Source organism: Saccopteryx leptura, chromosome 10 (assembly GCF_036850995.1).
Source record: "Saccopteryx leptura isolate mSacLep1 chromosome 10, mSacLep1_pri_phased_curated, whole genome shotgun sequence".
NCBI classification, from domain to species: domain Eukaryota; kingdom Metazoa; phylum Chordata; class Mammalia; order Chiroptera; family Emballonuridae; genus Saccopteryx; species Saccopteryx leptura.
In genome coordinates, this window is record NC_089512.1 from 38356111 (window position 1) to 38375208 (window position 19098).

Genomic DNA, 19098 nt, shown 5'->3' on the forward strand with positions numbered 1-19098 from the left:
TAAAATTTCAGTAATGATGTGTTACTTTTAGAATTGGAAAATAATTCATACATACTACTTGAAGTTACTTTTTTCAGTGAGGTATTTTCCTGTCTTGCCCAGAACGTCTGTGCGTGTCGACCTCTAGTACAGTGTGGAGGGAGGAGGGGAGCCCGCCTGCTTTGCGGTCTGGTGCACTGAGTGGAGCCGTGCCCGCTGGACCTGCCGCCCCCTGGTGCCCGTCCTCTGCTCACAGCCACCTGGAGCCAGGGCAGGAAGGAGGCGCTCTACAGCGAGACGGGGCTGGCGCTGATGGCGGACTGCATGGCCAGCTCAAACCGGCCTGAGTGTCCTCCTAGGTGAAGTCGTGTCCCTGGACTGTGTGCCGGGATACCCTCCTGTGGATCAGATTTGAGAACCTGCCCAAGCCTGGGGAGCCCTTAATCTTGGGGTGCTCCAGGCTGGGTTGGGCAGTCATGGGCTGAGCCAGGAGATCTTAGCTCTACTCCCAGCTCTGATGGTCACCTCCAGGGTGACCGTGCCAGGCAAAAAGAAAAGCTGTCATTAAATAATGGGGGTTGATTCTCCTCTGGCAATCTGAGGAGGAAGTGGGAGGGCCATGGGGAATGCTGGGGGCAGAATAAAGATAAAAAAATAAACTCGGCTCTAAGCTCATGCCATGCTTGACTGTGATACAAGGGTGTTTTATTACTAAGCAGTGATGTGCAGGATGAACTGGACAAAGCTGTCGTAATATAAAGCATTGGTGTAATATTTTATAATTCCCATGCAAAAGTGTGGAACTAGTAATATCCAGTGGCTGGTAGCTAGTCAGGGTGACCTATGACCATTTCTTGCCATCAAGAGACCACGGCTGCATGCATGATGAGCAGAGTGCTGTGCCAGGCACCAGGGAATTACATCACAGCACATTATGCAATAAATACTATACTATAATAAAGTGTAACATTCCAAAAATAAAGCTCACTGGCTGCTTTGGATGTGCTCGGAGTTGGAAGGGGGCAGCTATGTGAACCGTCTCCAGAATGTAGTGATAAGCAAAGCCCTGGGACCCCCAGAGGAGGAGGCACTGGCTGGAAGGAGCTGGGAGAGCTTTGAAGCAGGGGCAGAGGACAAGAGACGTTTCTGCCTCCTAAAGAGCTCAGGCCAGCTGTCCGAGAGCCCCAAACAGCACCCAAGGAGACCTCATAACCTCGGGCTGCACAATCCTGGTTTTTACCTTTGACAGTTTTGAAAACCCCAAAGCCAATGCTATTAGTTGTGGAGGCAGAGGATCCAGACGGTGACTGTCATTTTGTACAGAGATGGTCCAGGCCCCGCTGTAGGAACCGCGTGATACTGCCTCAGCCCCACATGGACTCCCCGGCTCTGGTCCCCTCTCCCAGCATGTCTGAACCACGCAGGGAAGAGGGATGCAGGAGGGAGCGGGAAGGAAGGAAAGGTGGTGGTTGCAGGAGAGGCAATAAAGCCCACTTTTTTATATATTTTTTGATATCTGTGAAAAATATTGGGATTTCATATAATGAAATTAGGAAATAAGATTTTGTTAACGTTAAGCTCAAGGCTCCCTTTCACTGGGCAAGCATATGTGATTTAGAAGTCTTGGGGCCTTGCTGTTCCCAAAATGTTGGTCCTCAAGAAGGTTACTATTATTGCAATAAAGATGCATTCTAAACTGGCCACAGGATATTGGGATTTCCATTCTGCAGCAGGACAAGCATATCCATGATTTAATGTTTCACAATTTGCATGGTTGATTCTTGTAAATTTGGAAGTGTCTTTACATTTCTGCTACCTGCTTCCCTTTCCTTGTTCTTACATCACCCTATGCTGAGGTCAGGAAGTATAATCAGGGTAATAATTCTCTCTTGAAGGCCCTGTGTAGAGTCTCTTGGGGTGTGACCTCAGGGGCCTCCTCTCCAGCAGGTGAGGAGACAGCGGTGCAGAGAAGGAGGCTGAGTTGCCTGGACACACACACAGCCAGTCAGTGCCCAGGGCAGCACTCCATTGTCCTAACACCCAGTTTCAGAGGCTTTTCCTTGTACAAGCCCTTCCGTACACCAAGATACGTTTCAATCTAGAAATTTATGGGTGGTACACAGAGCAAAATTAAAGGGTAGTGTGCTGCAGTGGTATCGTTCGTATATGAAGGCTTTACATGAACGGTCAGACTTGGGGATAATATAAGGTTATCCAATGTATTTGCCTCTCTCAGGGAGCCGAGAAGGTCACTCCCTGGTGCTGAGGCCTTTGGAAACAAGAGATGTTTTGGTATCGTCCGGGACATTGTGCAAGGCAGAAGCATGTCACTATGCTTACTCTCTGTGACAGCTGAAGAATGGATGGAAAACAGACTGACATCTGATTGGTGACAACCAGTCCCCTCCACATCAAAGCCTCAAACCAGTAATAAGCTCCTGGTTTTATCAAAAGTGTCTGGAAAGCCAGCTAGCTGGCGCTGGAGCTGTGAGAAGAGGGTGAGGGCGTGTACTGCAGGCCGGTTCACTGCAGGAACCTGGGGAATTAAGCTTGGCCTCGCAAGGAAATGAAGCGATTCATTAGGGCTGTGATAATTGAGGCAAAGGGTGAGACAGGAGTGCTGGATGACGGAAAGTCAGAAAGAAAGCACACCAGCGGTTAGTTACAAGTGATAGCATCAATAAATAACCCCACGTCGGTGATTTGGGAAAGACGATGAGGAAATGAATGATGCTGGGGAAAAAAAAATCTGAATTCCTCACCAAATTACTTTATTTAATTAGTACTTAATGAGGCCATTGCAGGGGCAGAATGGACGGGCCGCAGTAACGATGGCCGCATGGGTACAACTCTTGCTAAGAGAACATTCTGACAACTAAGAAGAGATAAATCAGCAAGTGCGGGTTACATGTCTCTGGTTATTAAGGAATCAGCTAATGAATTTACCAAACCTTCAACAGTGATTTGAAAGGTAAGGGGAGTTAGAGGAGTGAGGCATAGACCAGGTTGGTGATCTTTAAAGTAAAAGTTCAAGTAATTCAAGGAACTGGGAGCTATTGTTAAACATCCTGAGCAATGTGAGAAGTCTTGCACCTTGATAACTGCCAGGTTGGCACCTATCTTTAAATGATGTAAAATGTTGGAATGTGTGTTAATGATCAGCTTCAGGCTGGAACATGGCTATTGTTAAGCTAAAAACGCTGACAGTTTCACTCAAGGCCAGTGTCAATTTTCTGTCTTTTGGAGTCTATATAGGTCTGTTGGAAAGTTCTACAGAGCAAAAGAACTTCAGTACTTAAGAAAGACAAGAACAGAGGTGGATTTAATGGTGGGCGCACCGGGCGCACACCCTGGGCTCCGACTTCTAAGGGCCCCGCAAAACCCCAACTTCACACATTTGTCTAATGACACCAAGTTTGGTTTCATATGTGCAATTTTAACATTAATAGTACATAATATTTTTCATTTATTTAAAAATATGGTTAACATGCATTTTTATTTTCCCAGTCTTTCCCTTTTTTTAAGGGGCCTAATATTTTCTTCTGCGCCAGGGGCCTCCACCTACTTTAATCCGCCTCTGGACAAGAAAGCTTAAAAAAACAATCCCAAAGTCAGGTTAGCAAACTGCATGTTCTCACTTAGCCCTACAGTCCTGCCTGCAGGCAACACAGTTCCAGTGTGCAGATGAGGAAACCGAGGCTCCGAGAGGCGAAGCGCCTTCCAAAAGGAACCAGACTAAGAAGTGGCAAATTAAGGACTCATACACTGAGGACCAGGGACATCTTTCTGGCTTTAAATCTGTCATTCCTTTTTTTTTTTTTTTTTTTTTTATATATTTTTTTTCTTTTCTTTTCTTTTTTTTTCATTTTTCTGAAGCTGGAAACAGGGAGAGACAGTCAGACAGACTCCTGCATGCCCCCGACCAGGATCCACCCGGCACGCCCACCAGGGGCGAGCTCTGCCCACCAGGGGGCGATGCTCTGCCCATCCTGGGCATCGCCATGTTGCGACCAGAGCCACTCTAGCGCCTGAGGCAGAGGCCACAGAGCCATCCCCAGCGCCTGGGCCATCTTTGCTCCAATGGAGCCTTGGCTGCGGGAGGGGAAGAGAGAGACAGAGAGGAAAGCGCAGCGGAGGGGTGGAGAAGCAAATGGGCACTTCTCCTGTGTGCCTTGGCCGGGAATCGAACCCGGGTCCTCCGCACGCTACTGTCATTCCTTTTATTTCATGCTAGAAAGCTTATACTGGATAGGGAAAAATATCCTCTGTGACTTAAAAAAACCCAGTATTTTAAATTTACAAATTTAGATGAAAATAATTACAGTCTGAAAGATGCTACACACAAATAGAGCTGAAGACAGACTGATGGCTAGTTCATATTTATAAAAGGTCCATTTCATACAAGTTTGCCGGAATGCCCTGTCTTTTTCCTGTCTTTGAGGGCCTACTGTGTGTAGAATTCTGAGACGGGTGGTCACAGAGGAAGCAGGGGGAGGGGTGGCTACTGAGAGATGAAGACGTATAAGACCTATAGACGTATCAAAGGAAATGAGCACATTTCTGTTTTATGATAGAACAAAGTCCAGAAAGAATAGGACAGAATGTTATCTCTATGTGGTCAGATGCAGGGTAATTTATTTTGCTTCCTTTTGTTTCTGTGAACTTTATAAATTACCTACAATTAAAAAGTATATATTTTTAATTTTTAAAAATTTTACTTCAGTGGGAGGTAGGGAGGCAGAGAGACAGACTCTCACATGCACCCTGACCAGGATCCACCCAGCAAGCCCACTAGGGAGCGATGCTCTGCCCCTCTGGGGCCTTTGCTCCATTGCTCTGCCATGGAGCCATCTTTTTTAGTGCCCAAGGCAGAGGCCACGGAGCCATCCTCAGTTCCTGAGGCCAATTCGCTCAAACCAATTGAACTATGGCTGCAGGAGAGGGGGTGGGGGAGGGAGAGAGAGAGAGAGAGAGGAGAAGTGGAGAAGCAGATGGTCCCTTCTCCTGTGTGCCCTGACAGGGAATCAAACCCAGAACATCTACAGGCCAGGTCAGCGTTCTACCACTGAGCCAGACTGGCCAAGACTATTTTTAATTTTGGAAGTATATTCAACACAAGCATAAGGCAAGGTGTGAGCTTGTGGGTAAGGTGCGCTGAGGCATCCTGGTGTGGGGCCTGGGAGGAGCATTAGGGAGAGGGGAGCGGAGTGAGCTCTGAAAGTGCGGGCGGCGTCAAAGGGTGCAGGGCTGGGGGGTGGTGAGGTCAGGTTTTGGAGGACTTTACAGATAATCTTGTTCAGGATCCTGGGGCCTGGGGAGCTTGGGCAGGGGGCTGGAGAGGATCCCGGTCCCTGGGGAGACCCAAAGGCAGGCACGTGGAGGCACCAGGTCTGGGGCGGGGGTGGCAGTGGGAACGTCTGGGGTGGTGAGGGCTGCTCTGGCTGAGGAAATGGGCGTGGAGGAGCCGGTGTCCTAGGGGTGGACAGCCCCTCTGGGGCTGTGGTCTCAGGGTGGGGGAGGAGCTTGGGGACTGGGGAAGGGAAGAGCAGGCAGGTCAGAGCAACACAGAGACCAGGCACATCGTGGTGGTCATGGGGGCTGGGAGGTAGACACCTGGGGCTCAGTCCAGGAATTGGTTGCGTGGATATCTAATGGAGTAGGACATCAGGTAGCTGCCTGTTCAACACAACATATCACAGCTGCCGCCTGTGGATTCCAAGTGTTTATTGCTACCCTTAGTTTGATGACCAGCAAACTAAAGTCCTGGGTGGGCGGCTGACATCTGGATGCCTGAGAAGACCCCTCCCAGAAGCCTGCAGAGACAGTGGATAGCAATGTGCCCCTCCCCTGGGGACCCATCCCTCCTTTTCCAGTGGCCCTTAGGGCTGGCTGACTGTTTCCTGGGGGGCCCAGCAGACCTTGGGGAGCAGGTCCAGGAAGCTGTCGGGATTAGTGGGGCTCCCTCGAGCTTTGAGTCTGTCTCAAGGAACCAGCAATGAGGACTCCAAACACAAATGGCTTCCTTACCGGCCACTCAGCCACTGTCAGCCACCCAGGCGGCCTGGCCAGGTGCTCACTCCCAGAGCAATGAGAACGGAGCCCAAGGCTCCAGGAGAGACACTGCTTCCTAGTTATTCCACGTCTCCTACTGACAGATCTCAGGTAGGAGAGTTTCTGTTTCACCCAAGAGAGGGCCCCTGTGCCAGACTTGAGGACAAGCCTTTCACAGTCCCTTTGGTGTCAGCAGCCACCGTCCTCCTGTTCCCAAATCTGCCATTCTTCTAACCTTCAGCTGCACAGAGATGGGAGAAGGTGGGAAAAGGGCCTTTTATAACCAAATTATCTCTGTGCATTCATCTGCCATTATGTTAATGCCTTGCGAAGCCCGGCAGATGGTACAAAGTCAATTATGCTGGTGTTAAAGCGGGAGAGATTGACCTTTCCAGGATTCACTTGGATTCCAGAGCAGAGTTTGCAAACTCAAGTTTCAGGGCTGTCACGTGGGTGGAGGCACTCGGCAGTTGGGAAGTGGGGCGGGCTGGGAGAGTGTGCGCGGCCCCAGCCCTGCCCGCCTGTGGCCGGACCCCTCTGGTACCTGCACATTTTCTCAAAGAGCCCTGCGTAGCCATCACAGTTGGTCTTCTGGGTTCGCAGGATCTCACTGGGTTTGAAGGCCTGGCGGTCCTTCTCCTGGGCAGCCTCGATGTCATACTCTGGAGGGCAGAGGAGGAGGCCATGAGGGACCAGGTCGTGGGAACCCACCAAGGCAGGTGCAGAGGAGACAGGGGTCCACAGCCCAGGGCACGGCCCCTACCTGGGCTGTGCTTCCAGCAGCATTGGTTTCGGCCTCCCTCGGGCCTGGGAGAAGCACTAGGGGTGGGGGGCTCTTCCCACATGTCCCCACTGCCACTCCGCTCTGCAGGTCGTTCCCGTTAAGCTGCTCCTGCCCCTGCTGTGGCCCCCAAAGTCAAGGCCTCACACTGATCCACAGTGGGCGCACTGAGCTACCATCAGCGTTTGCCCCAAGTAGAGAGGACTGACCTCCTACTGCCTGTCACTTCATTAACAAGAGAGCCGGGGCCTGTGCTGAGGCCCCGAGGCACAGTGGCCACTGAGGGCACAAGAATGTGTGTGTGAGTGTGTGTGTGTGTGTGTGTGTGTGGGTACAGTGAAAGAGTCCTATCAAACACTCTGTTTCTGACCCCGCCCTCTTAAAGCCCAGGCTGAGCTGCTGGGGCTAGTGGGGAGCAGGTGGCCCCTCAGGTCACATTCCTTACCTGTGTCAGGTGAGTTCATCCTAAGATGCATCACTAACTGATGCTTTGAGAAGACAAAGGAAAAGCCCAGGGGTAGCAGGTCAGGAGAGCCCCCTGGTTGTTATGTCCCAGGAAAAACACTGACAGTCCACCCACCGTCTGGTTCTTCCAGGACTGCAAGGGGAAGCATCCATTACCCCCTTAGCCACCAGCTGAGGGGCCTGTTGTGACCTGGTGGGACTGCTGAGATTGCCCTTTGAAGAGCTGTCGGCAGCTGTACAGGTCTAGGTCCCCTGAGGGGGCTCTGAGAATCTGGAGACTGGGCTGAGACTGGTGACCGAAGTCGCCAGGGTGGGAACAGGAGCGGGAAAGGAGAGCTCGCCCTTCCTGGCACTGTTACCTTACGCAACCTCTAGTTGCAAACACTTCAAATAGCTATGACTCCTCCCAACTGATGGTCATTATTTTTGAAGATGACCTTCTGTCCTGTGTTCTCATCTCTCTGGAGCAGGTTTACCAGGAAGCCAGGGCTGAGAAAAGGTGGCCGCTGGGTGAAGAGGCTCAGCTCTGGCCACTGGCCAGAGGGACCCCTTCCCCAGTGACCCTTTGTGGAGACTGTTAGAACATGGTGACTTTTATTCTGCTTGGTTATTCAATCTAGCCATCTGGGAGCCCCTGTCTCCATCTTCTGTCTCATTCCACACTCACTGGTGATTGAGCGAGTCCTAGAGATACTCCCTGGGAACAGGGGCCTGCAGGAGTGGCACCAAGGGGTCCTAGAACCAGTAACACCACAGGCGGTCCTACCTATGTGGTGGCAGATCCAGATCCAGATGGCACGGACCCTCTCCAGGTCACTGTGGGCCTCCTGGAGCAGGTCATCCACCAGCTCGTCCAGGCCACTCTTGACTACTACCTGGGGAGTGGGAGGGGGATGCTGTATCAGGGCCTGGGTGAGGGCTCTGGGGAGCTTGGCACCCTGCCACCTGCAGAGAGTGCTGGCTCTCCTCCAGGCAGAGGGGGAGGAGGAGAGGCACAGGGGGACAAAGGCTGGGCTGATGGCCACCCTTGGTGGCAGGGTGGGCTAGACATGGTGGGTATGGCTGACCAGCTGAATCACTGGCCCTGGAGCCACTACATGTTTTCTTTGTAGATTTGGGGGCCAGCCAGGTGGGTATCCGGGCAGCTTAGGCAGCCCCTAGTCATTGTCAATACTACCCAAAGCAATCAACAGCAGTAACACAATCTTTATAATATTCCTACAGTTTTGTTTGCAGAATTGGAAAAGCCATGCCTCAAGTTCATATGGAATTGCAAGGGGCCAGAATAACCAAAACTATTTTTAAAAAAAGAACAAAATTGGAAGACTCACATTTCTATATTTCAAAACTTACTACAATGCTATAGTAATCAAAATAGTGTGGTAGACAAATGGAATAGAAGTGAGAGTCCGAAAATATACCCATAATACATCTATGGCTAACTGATTTTTGACAAGGGTGCCAACTCCATTCAATAGGGAAAGAATTGTCTCTTTAACAAATGGTGTCAAATAACTGGATATCTACCTACAAAAGAATAAAGTTAGACCACTACCCCACACCATATAAAAAGTTAACTTAAAAAGTACCAATGACTTAAACATAAGAACTTAAACAATAAAACTCTTAGAAGAAAACACAAGGCTAAATCTCCATGACCTTGGATGTGGCAATGGACTTTTAGATATGATAACAAAACAAAGAAAAAATAGATTAACTAGGCTTCATAATAAAAAAAAAACAAAACTTTTTCACATCAAAGGACATCATTAAGAAAGTAAAAAGACAACTTATAAAAAATATTTGCAAATCACTTATCTGATAAGGGTTTAATATCTAGAATATATAAAGAAACTCCTACAACTCAACAATAAAAGACAATCTAATTTTAAAATGAGCAAAGGACTTGAATATACAATTTTCCAAAGATATATGAATGGCCAGTAAGCACTTGTAAAGATTTTCAACATCATTAGTCATTAGGGGAATGCAAATCCAAACCACAAGAAGGTAACCCCTTCACACCTACGAGGATAGCTATGGTTAAAAAGACAGACAAGTGTTAGAAAGAATGTGGAGACATTAGACCCTTGTACATTTCTGGTGGGAATGTAAAATGGTGCAGCTGCTGGGTAAATCAGTTTGGCAGTTCCTCAAAAAATTAAACAGAATTATCACATGGTCCAGTAACTCCACTCTGAGGTACATACACAAAAGAACTGAAGACAGGGACTCAAACAAATACTGTTTACAAGTGTTTACAGCAGCATTGTTCACAATAGCTGAAAGGCAGGAACGACCCAAGAGTCCATCACAAATGAATGGGTAAATAAAAGGTGATAGATCCATACAATGAAATAGTATTCATCCATTATAAGGAATGATGTTCTGATACGTGCTACAACAGGAATGAACCTTGAAAACAGGAGGCTAAGTGAAATAAGCCATAAATGGATGCAGATTGTATAATTCCATTTAAATGAAATATCTAGAATGAATAAATTCATAGAGAAAGTAAGTAAATTGGAGGTTACCTAGGGCAGGGGGTAGTTATTGTTTAATAGGTATAGAGTCTCTGATTTGGGAAGAAGATAGTGGTGATGGTTGTACAACATTGTGAAGATGATTAATGCAACTTAAAAAGGATTCAAACGGCAATTTTGTGTTATATATATTTTACCACAATGAGAAAAACAAAAAAAGGAAGGAACAAATTAGGTTTCCTTACAGGGCCCCTCAGGAGGAAACAGGGTTCAGTTTGCTGAAAAGGTGGCCCTGGCTTTATTCGATCTTTCTAGAGAAGTCACGGCAACTCTAACTCACATGGGCTAGAGTAGCCACACGTCCCTCAGCCCCCACCCTAGGGTACTCCTTGACCTATTCTCTCCTGGAACTGTTCCACGGCTTACGTCAGAACCCTGGGACTCACTCTCTGACCACAAGGAGGCCTCTGGGTCCCTCTGGGGTCTGCCACTCACCCTGCTGCTCTCTGCCTCTGTTTCTTTTACGTCCAGCTCCAACTCTACAACAGTCCTTGTCTCTGTCCCTCTCCCGGGGCCTAGAACACACTGCAGGTGCACATGAAGTTTTGGCTGACTCCTGACTTAACCCCAACCTTCAGTTCTGTGGCTTCTGGTCCACTGGTCCCCACCTCTGGCCCTTCCTGGACCTGGCTGGCTTCGACCGTCCACAGCTCTGGGGCTGTGTCTCTGGCCTCAGCTGGGCTTGCCAGCCTAGGATGCCTCACTCTACATCACCAGCAGGTCCAGCTCTGACCATTCCAATCCCAACTTTCTGTGGTGAGGGTCATACTTGACTCCTGTGGCCACAGTGTACCCCTAGCACCTGAGCTTTTGTAGCTGCCCATTCCCACCCCCGTGCCACATGTGCCCAAGCCCAGAGGTGTGAGAGCTTAGCAGCCTACGTGCTCAAGGGGTGAGCATGGCTACGGTCACAGTGGGTGCTGGCCACCGGCATCTGTGGTCCTCCTTCACCCCCTGGCTCCCTTCCTTCCTGGCTGGGGCTGGCATGGCCCAGTAGTAGCAATGTCCACATGGGCAGGGAGAGGGCAGGGTATGGCTGGGCAGAAGGGCCTGCTAATGGGGCGGCTTCAGGGCGTGCAGTCTATGGTGAGAACATAGGCTCATGGGTGTGGGGTGGGGTGAAGTGGCCGTTGGTCCTAGGCAGGGGCCTGCTGCCTTGGGCCTTTTGTCCCCCTATCCGTACACTGTGAAAAGGCACTCCGGGCCGTCCATCCAAGGGGCTCAGGACACATTCAGTAGAGGCCTGGGGAAAGGCTATGCTACTGTAGCTCAGGGAACTACACGCCACACTGGGAGACCTGTAGGCCGATGGGCTGGCTCTCCTACCTGTGAGGCATAGGCGTCCAGTTTCTCAAACTGCCGCAGGTCCAAGGGCATGGATTTCAGGCTGGACCGGTCCCAGGGGTAGGCTGGAAACACAGGGAGGCTTGGTCAGCTGCTGAGACCTGCTGACGAGGGCTGCCTGGCCCAGGCCTCCCTATCGTTTTTTTTTTTTTTTGAGAAGCTGCGACTGACTAACCTTCAACAGGATTCCTGGAGCCTGAAACTCTACTCCCAGGAGCTACATTTTCTAGAAAGTTTCCTTGGTCAAAATGGTTGGGGACTATGGCACTCGAGTACTCTTGGAGACTCGCAGGGCCCATAAGCCTGTTTGCAGACCCTATGGAAACGTCGCTATAGGAACTGGTTCACCTCAGTTAACGCAGCAGTCCCCTGACAGATTGATGATGGAATCCCCCTCTCCCCACCATTTAGTTTTCTGCAGAATTCCTGCTACTCTTTCTAGGAATGAGTGTTCTGCGGAAAGTGTCCAGGCCATGCTGCTAGCCCTTGATGAGCTCAACGAGGGAGGGTCCACGCCACGGCCATGGTGCTCCAGAGCATTCTGGGTGTGGGGAGAGGGCACGGCACAGCCAGGTCATCTGAGCCTCGCAGGATGTGGTAGGTTTGGCACCCAGATAGGCTTTCTCCCTCTCCCTCGTCAGCTGGAGCCTGGAGCACCCCAAGAAAGCCACGTGTTCTGAAAATAGGCACCTACAGTACTGTGGGGAGGCTGCTAAGGGAGGCTGCTGAGGGAGGCTGCACCCCAGAATCACTCATATATCCAGCCCTTCTCAGAGAAAGAAAGCCAGGACGCAGGACAGGCCCAGTCCAATGCTGCCGGGCTAGTGACCAGTGGTGAGACCAATCAATGGATGGCAGCAGCGCCCCGTCCCAGCCCAGCAGAGTCTGGACTCTGACAGGGTCCTCTTATTTAAGGCCGCCTGAGCCAGGATGACCAAAATCAGGCTAGCTGGGTGGGAGGGCTGGGAGGGGCGAGAGGAGGGTGGGTCATCGGTCCCCTGACTCACATGGACCCACCCAATTCTCAGCCAGCCTTCTCAGGGGACTGCAAGTGTTGGGTGAGTAAGGGGTGTGGGTAAGGTGCCAGGGTGCAGCAGCCGCCCACAAAGAGTACAGTGATGTAGGGAAATGCTTAGTGGGGTTCACAAGGCATGGGTTCTAGTTGAGGCCTAACCTCTACCTCACTGGGGGTGGGACTCAGCCACCAGGCCTCAGGCACACATCTGTGGGGCACCTGGGAGGGTGAATGAGATGGTGGTGTAAGGAGAATGGGTACGGAGCTTCTGTGCCATGTGCATTTGCCCACGTGTCCTGCAAGGGCCCTGAGAGCCCCGTACCCGGGTGCTATAGACCCCAGAGGTGTGGTGAGAAGGTGAGAATGGGGTGTCGCCACCAGCTCTGGCCCGAGCTGCTCCCTGGCCCTACCTGGGCCAGCACGGGACAAGTGGCTGTGCCCTTTGGTAGGCGGCGAGTCACGTCTAGGTGTCTGGGACAGGCCACAGGGATCCTTCCATATTTCCCCTCTGCTCCAAGGTCCCTTCCGATTAGGAACTGGGCCCTCTTCCTTCTCACCCCGACTGGCTTTGGCACCTTCCTCCAGGCCACCTCAGGCTGCTTCCTTGCTCCCTGCAGTCACACTGCAGCGGCCCCTTTTGGCCTGAAGCCTCTGACCCAGTTCCTGGTTAAGTGCAGATCATGGGCTCTGACACAGGCAGGGCCCCAGGGCTGCCCCTTTTCTAAGGGGAGAGGCTATGCGGTGTGCAGGCAGGCAGCACAGACCCTGCCAGGAAGCTGTGCTCTAGCATTTTCTTTCTTCTTCTGCTCCTTCTGCAAGGACTAAGACATTCCCTGGACCCCACGCCCCAAACCCTGCTGTCCTGCCCGGCCTTACACTAGTGCTCCCTTGAAGCCCGCACCATCATGGTTAGCCCAGTGGTGCCAGAGCTGGGGCTTCTTGTCTCCTGTGACTTAGGCCACCACCAGTCCCTATCCTGGGTGGTCTGAGTGCAGCCCTGGCCCAGCCAGCCCCACAGAAGGGCGCGGGGACCCCGTGGCAGGCCCAGCTCAGCTTCCCCACTTCTGCCACGCAATCTGGCTCCTGCTGTTCTCTGACAGGGGCCGTCAGGGCGACCTAAGTAGATATGAAGGGGACTTAGACATCAAACAATTTTTGCTCAGTGCAGCTCTGTAAATGAGGTCTCCCTGCCCCCATTTAGAAGAAAGATGGCATTTCTAAAGTAGGACTGAAAACACTATAACTAGTTTTACCCTGTCTTGGTTCTATTTTGCAATATCTGAACATTAAAATTACCCATCATGATTTATGCCTCATTAAGTTTACCTTCTGAGCAGATTATATAAATCTAAATATGATTTTGCACAAATACATTTAAAATACCAGTGGCATTAACTAAATTATTCTAATTTTAACATAAAATAATGGGAAGAAGTGCCCAGCTGTTAGCAAAGCTTAGATGCTATTTGGTCTACTGAGGGGGAAACTGAGGCCCAGGAAAGGTGAATGAGAAACAAAAGCAGGTTCAAACCCAGACTGTCTATCACCCCATCCGTGTTTCTTCCTCTCCCCCACCTTGCTGATTTACATGCCTCTACTCTTACAGATCATTAGCAGTCTATTTAAAGTTAACAAAATTCTAGATTCTTATTTTGTATGTTTCCCATAATGGGCTGCCCTGTTATAGGTGAGGTTTTTGCTTTAGCTTTGGGCTCACATCTGGTGTGTGAGCTTTTTATTTCTCCCCTTTGTCCATGGCAGACATTGCTAATCAATCATGATACTCCTCCCCCACCGAGCCCAGAGGTGGTCCCAGATTCTCAGCACAGTGACCCAGGGAGCTATAGTCAATTGACTGGAGATTTCCCATGAAGCTAAACCAATTCCTCATCTCAGAGAATGGCCCCAGAGAAGGCCCTGCAACTTACCATGGGCATCTTTCCCTCCAGGCTGCCGGGGTCTTGTGTTTCCATTTTTATCGCCTTGTAAACCTACAATATCCCAAAGGTCAGATGTAGAGACGCCTCAGAAGACAGGGAAATGCAAGCACAGACGGTTCTCTGTGGTGGCCTTGCTTCTGACCCCTCCCCTGCACTCTCCTTCTCAGAGGCTTCTTGCTCCCACCCCTATCTCCCACCAAATTGCTGTTGCAATTGCCCTGGACCTCCTGGTGGGGCAGAAGGAGGCCTGGGAATCAGGGATGGATGACAAGAAAGACACCTGCAGTCTGCTCCTGCCCTCCTCCCGACTCTCCTGCCATCCTGGAACACAGTTGAGGGTACCAAGAGCTGGGGGTACCATGAATTCATGCCGGATAACCCCGAACAAGAACTGACCATGGACAGAATGAAGATGAGCAAAGGGGAGGTGGTTCGTACGGAGCTGAAACCCAGAAAGGTCAAGCAATTATGAAAGTATTCTCTGGAAGGTTCAAGGGCAACCAAATCCTATAAACCCAGGACTGTTAAGGCAGAAGGGCTGCCAATAGTTCTTAGACTCCATGGATAATAGGAGAGGAACTCTTCCTGCTGATCAGAAAGCAGGTCAGGAAGATGCTCCTCCTGATGGAACCAGGAGGAGCCGGGGGTGCAGTGCCAAGGCCGGCGGTTTTCTCTCATGCCCTTGAAGGCCACCGTAGACTGTAAATATAACAACAGAAGGTTGCAGATGTACGTGGGTCATTTTGGGTAATAGTGAACAGTTTTTTGCACCTACATTTTCTTTCTTTCCATACACCTTCTTTGGTAGAATAATGGACGTCAAAACAGAAGCTAGCGTTTATTGTGTACTTACTATGCCTGGCTTGGGCTTTCTCTTGACTCTCTCACTTAACAAGAATCTTATGAGGGACGTTGAATTAGTTTCCTCCTTTTATAGATGAGGGAATAAAATAAGAGGTTAAGCCATTTGCTCAAGGTCCCAGAGCTGAGACCTCAGCCCAGCCTGTTGTTCCCCAGGGCCTGTCCTCTCGACATCTGCTTGCCCTCCTGAGACCCTGACTGTTGAGGGCGGGGGACCAGGCAGACTTGGAGGGTCTGCCTTGACTCACTGAGTGGACTAGGAGAGAACTGGAGCCTTGGCTGCTTGGCAGCCTCTGTTCCTTGACTGGCATTTCCCTAGACCCTTGCTTAGCCCTAAGATGGACGGATACAGGGAGAAGACAAGAAGGGAGGGGAGGAGACATCCCGGGCCTGGGCCTGGGCCTGGGCCTGTGCGCACTGCCCCGAGTCCAGCCAAGTGTAGTTGGTAGGAGCCCAGGCCTTAGTCGGACCTGGGTCTAACCCTCTTTCTGGCTGGTCAGTTAGTTCACCTTGTTGAGCCTCACTGTGCTGATCTAGAAAGTGGGTATAATACTGGTGTATGTCAAAGGGTTAAAAAGGTAACAAATGTAAAAAACTTAGCACTGTACATGCTACCTTTTAGATAGTCAATAAATAGTGTCTAAAAACAGTAACACTCTTGTGATGAAATTCATCTTTAGCTAAATGCCTTGTTTATTCATGCCTAATTGCAGACACTCGAGAACTGATTATTGGATGGGAAAAAGAAAGAGAATCCCCAGCACGAAGCTGTCATACCTTCGCCTCTTACCAGTGTGTGGGTCCAGGTCACTCCTCTCCTTACCCCAGAAGATGCCCAGGCTGGGCTCTGGCCCATTAAGTTGCCCTCCTTCCTCCCTGCCAGCCCTCCACACACGAGTAGCCCTGTACGTACGTACGTTTAGCCAAGGAAAACTTCTTGAGCAGCTGGGGCATGGCGTCTCGAGGGTGGACCTCGACAGTCAGCTGTGTCCCTGTAAAGGAATGCCGGGGACATTCTCACCCAGATGCTACTAGGAAAGGGTGCCACATCTCATGATGGATGTTTGAACAACAAAATGCAATTGGTTTTAGAGCTTTCTTCCAAATATACAAGTAGCCCTTGTTTAAAAAACAAATACAAAAACCAAGCTGTTTCCAGATCCAGCTGAGACTGAGTAAGCATACTCCACCTCATTTCTCCCACCAAATGCAACTATCTACCTTGGAAAGAATGCATAGGGCAACTATCATGCAATTACTGCATGACAGAAGGAATATTGGGGAAGAAGATTAGCATTTAAGGCATCACTAAATTGGCAGTGAGTTTATCATTCCCTTCCCCCTATGGTATTACTTAGACTGGACTCAACGGCAGCCCCAGACCCAGCAGTGCACAACGGATGCAGAGACAAAGTGCTCCAAGGGGAGCAATTCCTTCCGGCCTGTGGGGTGAAGAGAACCTCTAAGTAAGAGAATGGGGGCACTACCCTGTTGTTTCCACCCCCTTTCCTGGTACCTCCTCACTCAGCCTCCAGGACATTCTGTTGGTAGCAGTGCAGAGTGATTTTGGTGGCTAGGTACATACCTAGGTCTTTGAGGAAAGGCACGAGAGAAGCTATGATTCCCAAGAGTATGGGGGCAAATTCTTACTGTATTTTCGTTTTATCTCTCTCTCTTGGCTGATTGGCTCCATAAGCAGACACAGTTGGGAGAAGTGCCTGTCATGAGGGGAAAAACTGAAGCCCAGATTTTTGGCCAGAGGACTGGAATGAGGGTTGTGCAGAGGAGGGAGCTCAAGAAAGCAAATCCATAAAGTGATAGAGGAACCCCTGCGGTCACCTGTGAGTTGTGCAGGCTTGGATCTCATCTAAGCATCATACCACAATCTTTGAGAACTACACTGTGGGATAGATCGATGCTCAGAGGAGCCACTGGGTGGTGCATGGACAGGGCAGATCTGCACAGCACTGCAAAGGCTATAGTCCAAAATGACAGCTCAGCAGAGGCAGACCCAGGAAAATCTCAACTTGAAAAGGAAAAGATAATCGACCAATGCTAACCCTACGATGGTATAGATTAAGGGATTATCAGCCAAAAACTTTAAAAAAGCCATGCTCTAAAAAGTGAGGGCAAACAGTCCTGAGATAAATGTAAAAATACAAAGTTTCCATGAAAAAAAAAAAAAAGACACAAAGAAGAAACAAATATAAATTTTAGAACTGAAAAATATAGTAGTTTAAAATATTATCCAGATATGCTCAGTAGCAGAATTGAGATGACAGAAGATTCAGTGATCTTGAAGACAGATTTACAGAAACTATCCAATATGAACAGCAGAGATAAAAAGTGAACAGAGGCCCTGGCCGGTTGGCTCAGTGGTAGAGTGTCTGCCTGGCGTGCGGGGGACCCGGGTTCGATTTCCGGCCAGGGCACATAGGAGAAGCACCCATTTGCTTCTCCCCCCCCCCCCCCCCCCGCCTCCTTCCTCTCTATCTCTCTCTTCCCCTCCCGCAGCCAAGGCTCCATTGGAGCAAAGATGGCCCGGGCGCTGGGGATGGCTCCTTGGCCTCTGCCCCAGGTGCTAGAGTGGCTCTGGTCGCAACAGAGCGACGCCCCAGAGGGGCAGAGCATCGCCCCCTGGTGAGCAGAGCATGGCCCCTGGTGGGCGTGCCGGGTGGATCCCGGTCGGGCGCATGCGGGAGTCTGTCTGTCTCTCCCCGTTTCCAGCTTCAGAAAAAAAAAAAAAAAAAAAAAAGTGAACAGAGCTGTGGGCCCTGTGGGACAATGCCTAAAGGCTGAACGTTCTTGCACTTGAGGTACCAGAAGGAGAGGTCAAATAGCATGGTATAGAAAAAAATATTTGAAAAAATTAATGAGAGAATAATCAATGATACCAAAAGCTGGTTCTTTGAAAATATCAGTAAAATCGATAAACCTCTAATCAGACTGACAAAAAAAACCTAACAAACAAAATAGAGACATAAGACATAAATCAGAAATCAAGACTCCGATATCATGAATGAAATGGGTGATATCACTACAGATCCCTTACATGTTAAAATAACAATAAGGGAATACAAACAACTCTTATATACATAAATTCTACAACTTTGATGAAATAGACCAATTCCCTGAAAGCTACAAACTATACCAAAGCTCACCAAAGGAGTAGATAACCTAAATGCTCTTATATCTATTTCTAAAACTAAATTTGTAGTTCAAAGTCTTCCAAAAGCAAACAAACACCAGGCCCAGGTGGTTTCACTGGAAAATTCTAACAAACATTTATAAAGAAATAACTCAACTTTTTTCACAAATTTCTTCAGAAAATAGAAGAGCGAGAAATGTTTCATACTCATTTTATGAGACCAGCATTAATCTGATACCAAGACCAGAGAAAAACATATAAGAGCACTATAGACCAATATTCTTCATGAATACAAATATCCTCAACAAGATAATAGAAAATTAAATACAGCTATATCGCAAAAGAATAATACACCACAACTGAAGGTGGTTTATTTTGGGAATGCAAGGCTGGTTCAGTATTTGACAACCAATGAATATAATTCACTATATTGGCAGGCCAAAGAAGAAAATCACTCGGTAGTATCAGTGGATGCAGAAAAGGCTTTTTTTTTTTTTCTGAAGCTGGAAATGGGGAGAGACAGTCAGACAGACTCCCGCATGCGCCCGAGCGGGATCCACCCGGCATGCCCACCAGGGGTGACGCTCTGCCCACCAGGGGGCGATGCTCTGCCACTCTAGCGCCTGGGGCAGAGGCCAAGGAGCCATCCCCAGTGCCCGGGCCATCTTTGCTCCAATGGAGCCTTGGCTGCGGGAGGGGAAGAGAGAGACAGAGAGGAAGGGGGGGGGGGTGGAGAAGCAAATGGGCGCTTCTACTATGTGCCCTGGCCAGGAATCGAACCCGGGTCCCCCGCACGCTAGGCCGACGCTCTACCGCTGAGCCAACCGGCCAGGGCCCAGAAAAGGCATTTGCCAAAATTTAACATTGATTCATGATAAAACCTCTCAACAAACTAGGAATAGAAGGCAACTTCTTAGTCTGATAAAGGGCATCTACCAAAATTCTACAGCTAACAGCATATTTAATGGTAA

At 49.6% G+C, this 19098-nt stretch overlaps 1 protein-coding gene across 1 annotated transcript in view; it reads right to left on the reverse strand.

Moving 5' to 3' along the window:
• The window catches only part of KY (kyphoscoliosis peptidase), a 45703-nt gene that overhangs the window by 8402 nt on the left and 18203 nt on the right, over nucleotides 1-19098 (reverse strand). Inside the window, exons 4-8 of the mRNA XM_066351239.1 lie at nucleotides 15897-15971; nucleotides 14107-14169; nucleotides 11146-11228; nucleotides 8043-8151; nucleotides 6575-6692 (exon numbers count right to left, since the gene is read on the reverse strand). Of these exons, the coding sequence (XP_066207336.1) occupies nucleotides 6575-6692; nucleotides 8043-8151; nucleotides 11146-11228; nucleotides 14107-14169; nucleotides 15897-15971 (448 nt within the window). The remainder of the gene's footprint in view (nucleotides 1-6574; nucleotides 6693-8042; nucleotides 8152-11145; nucleotides 11229-14106; nucleotides 14170-15896; nucleotides 15972-19098) is intronic.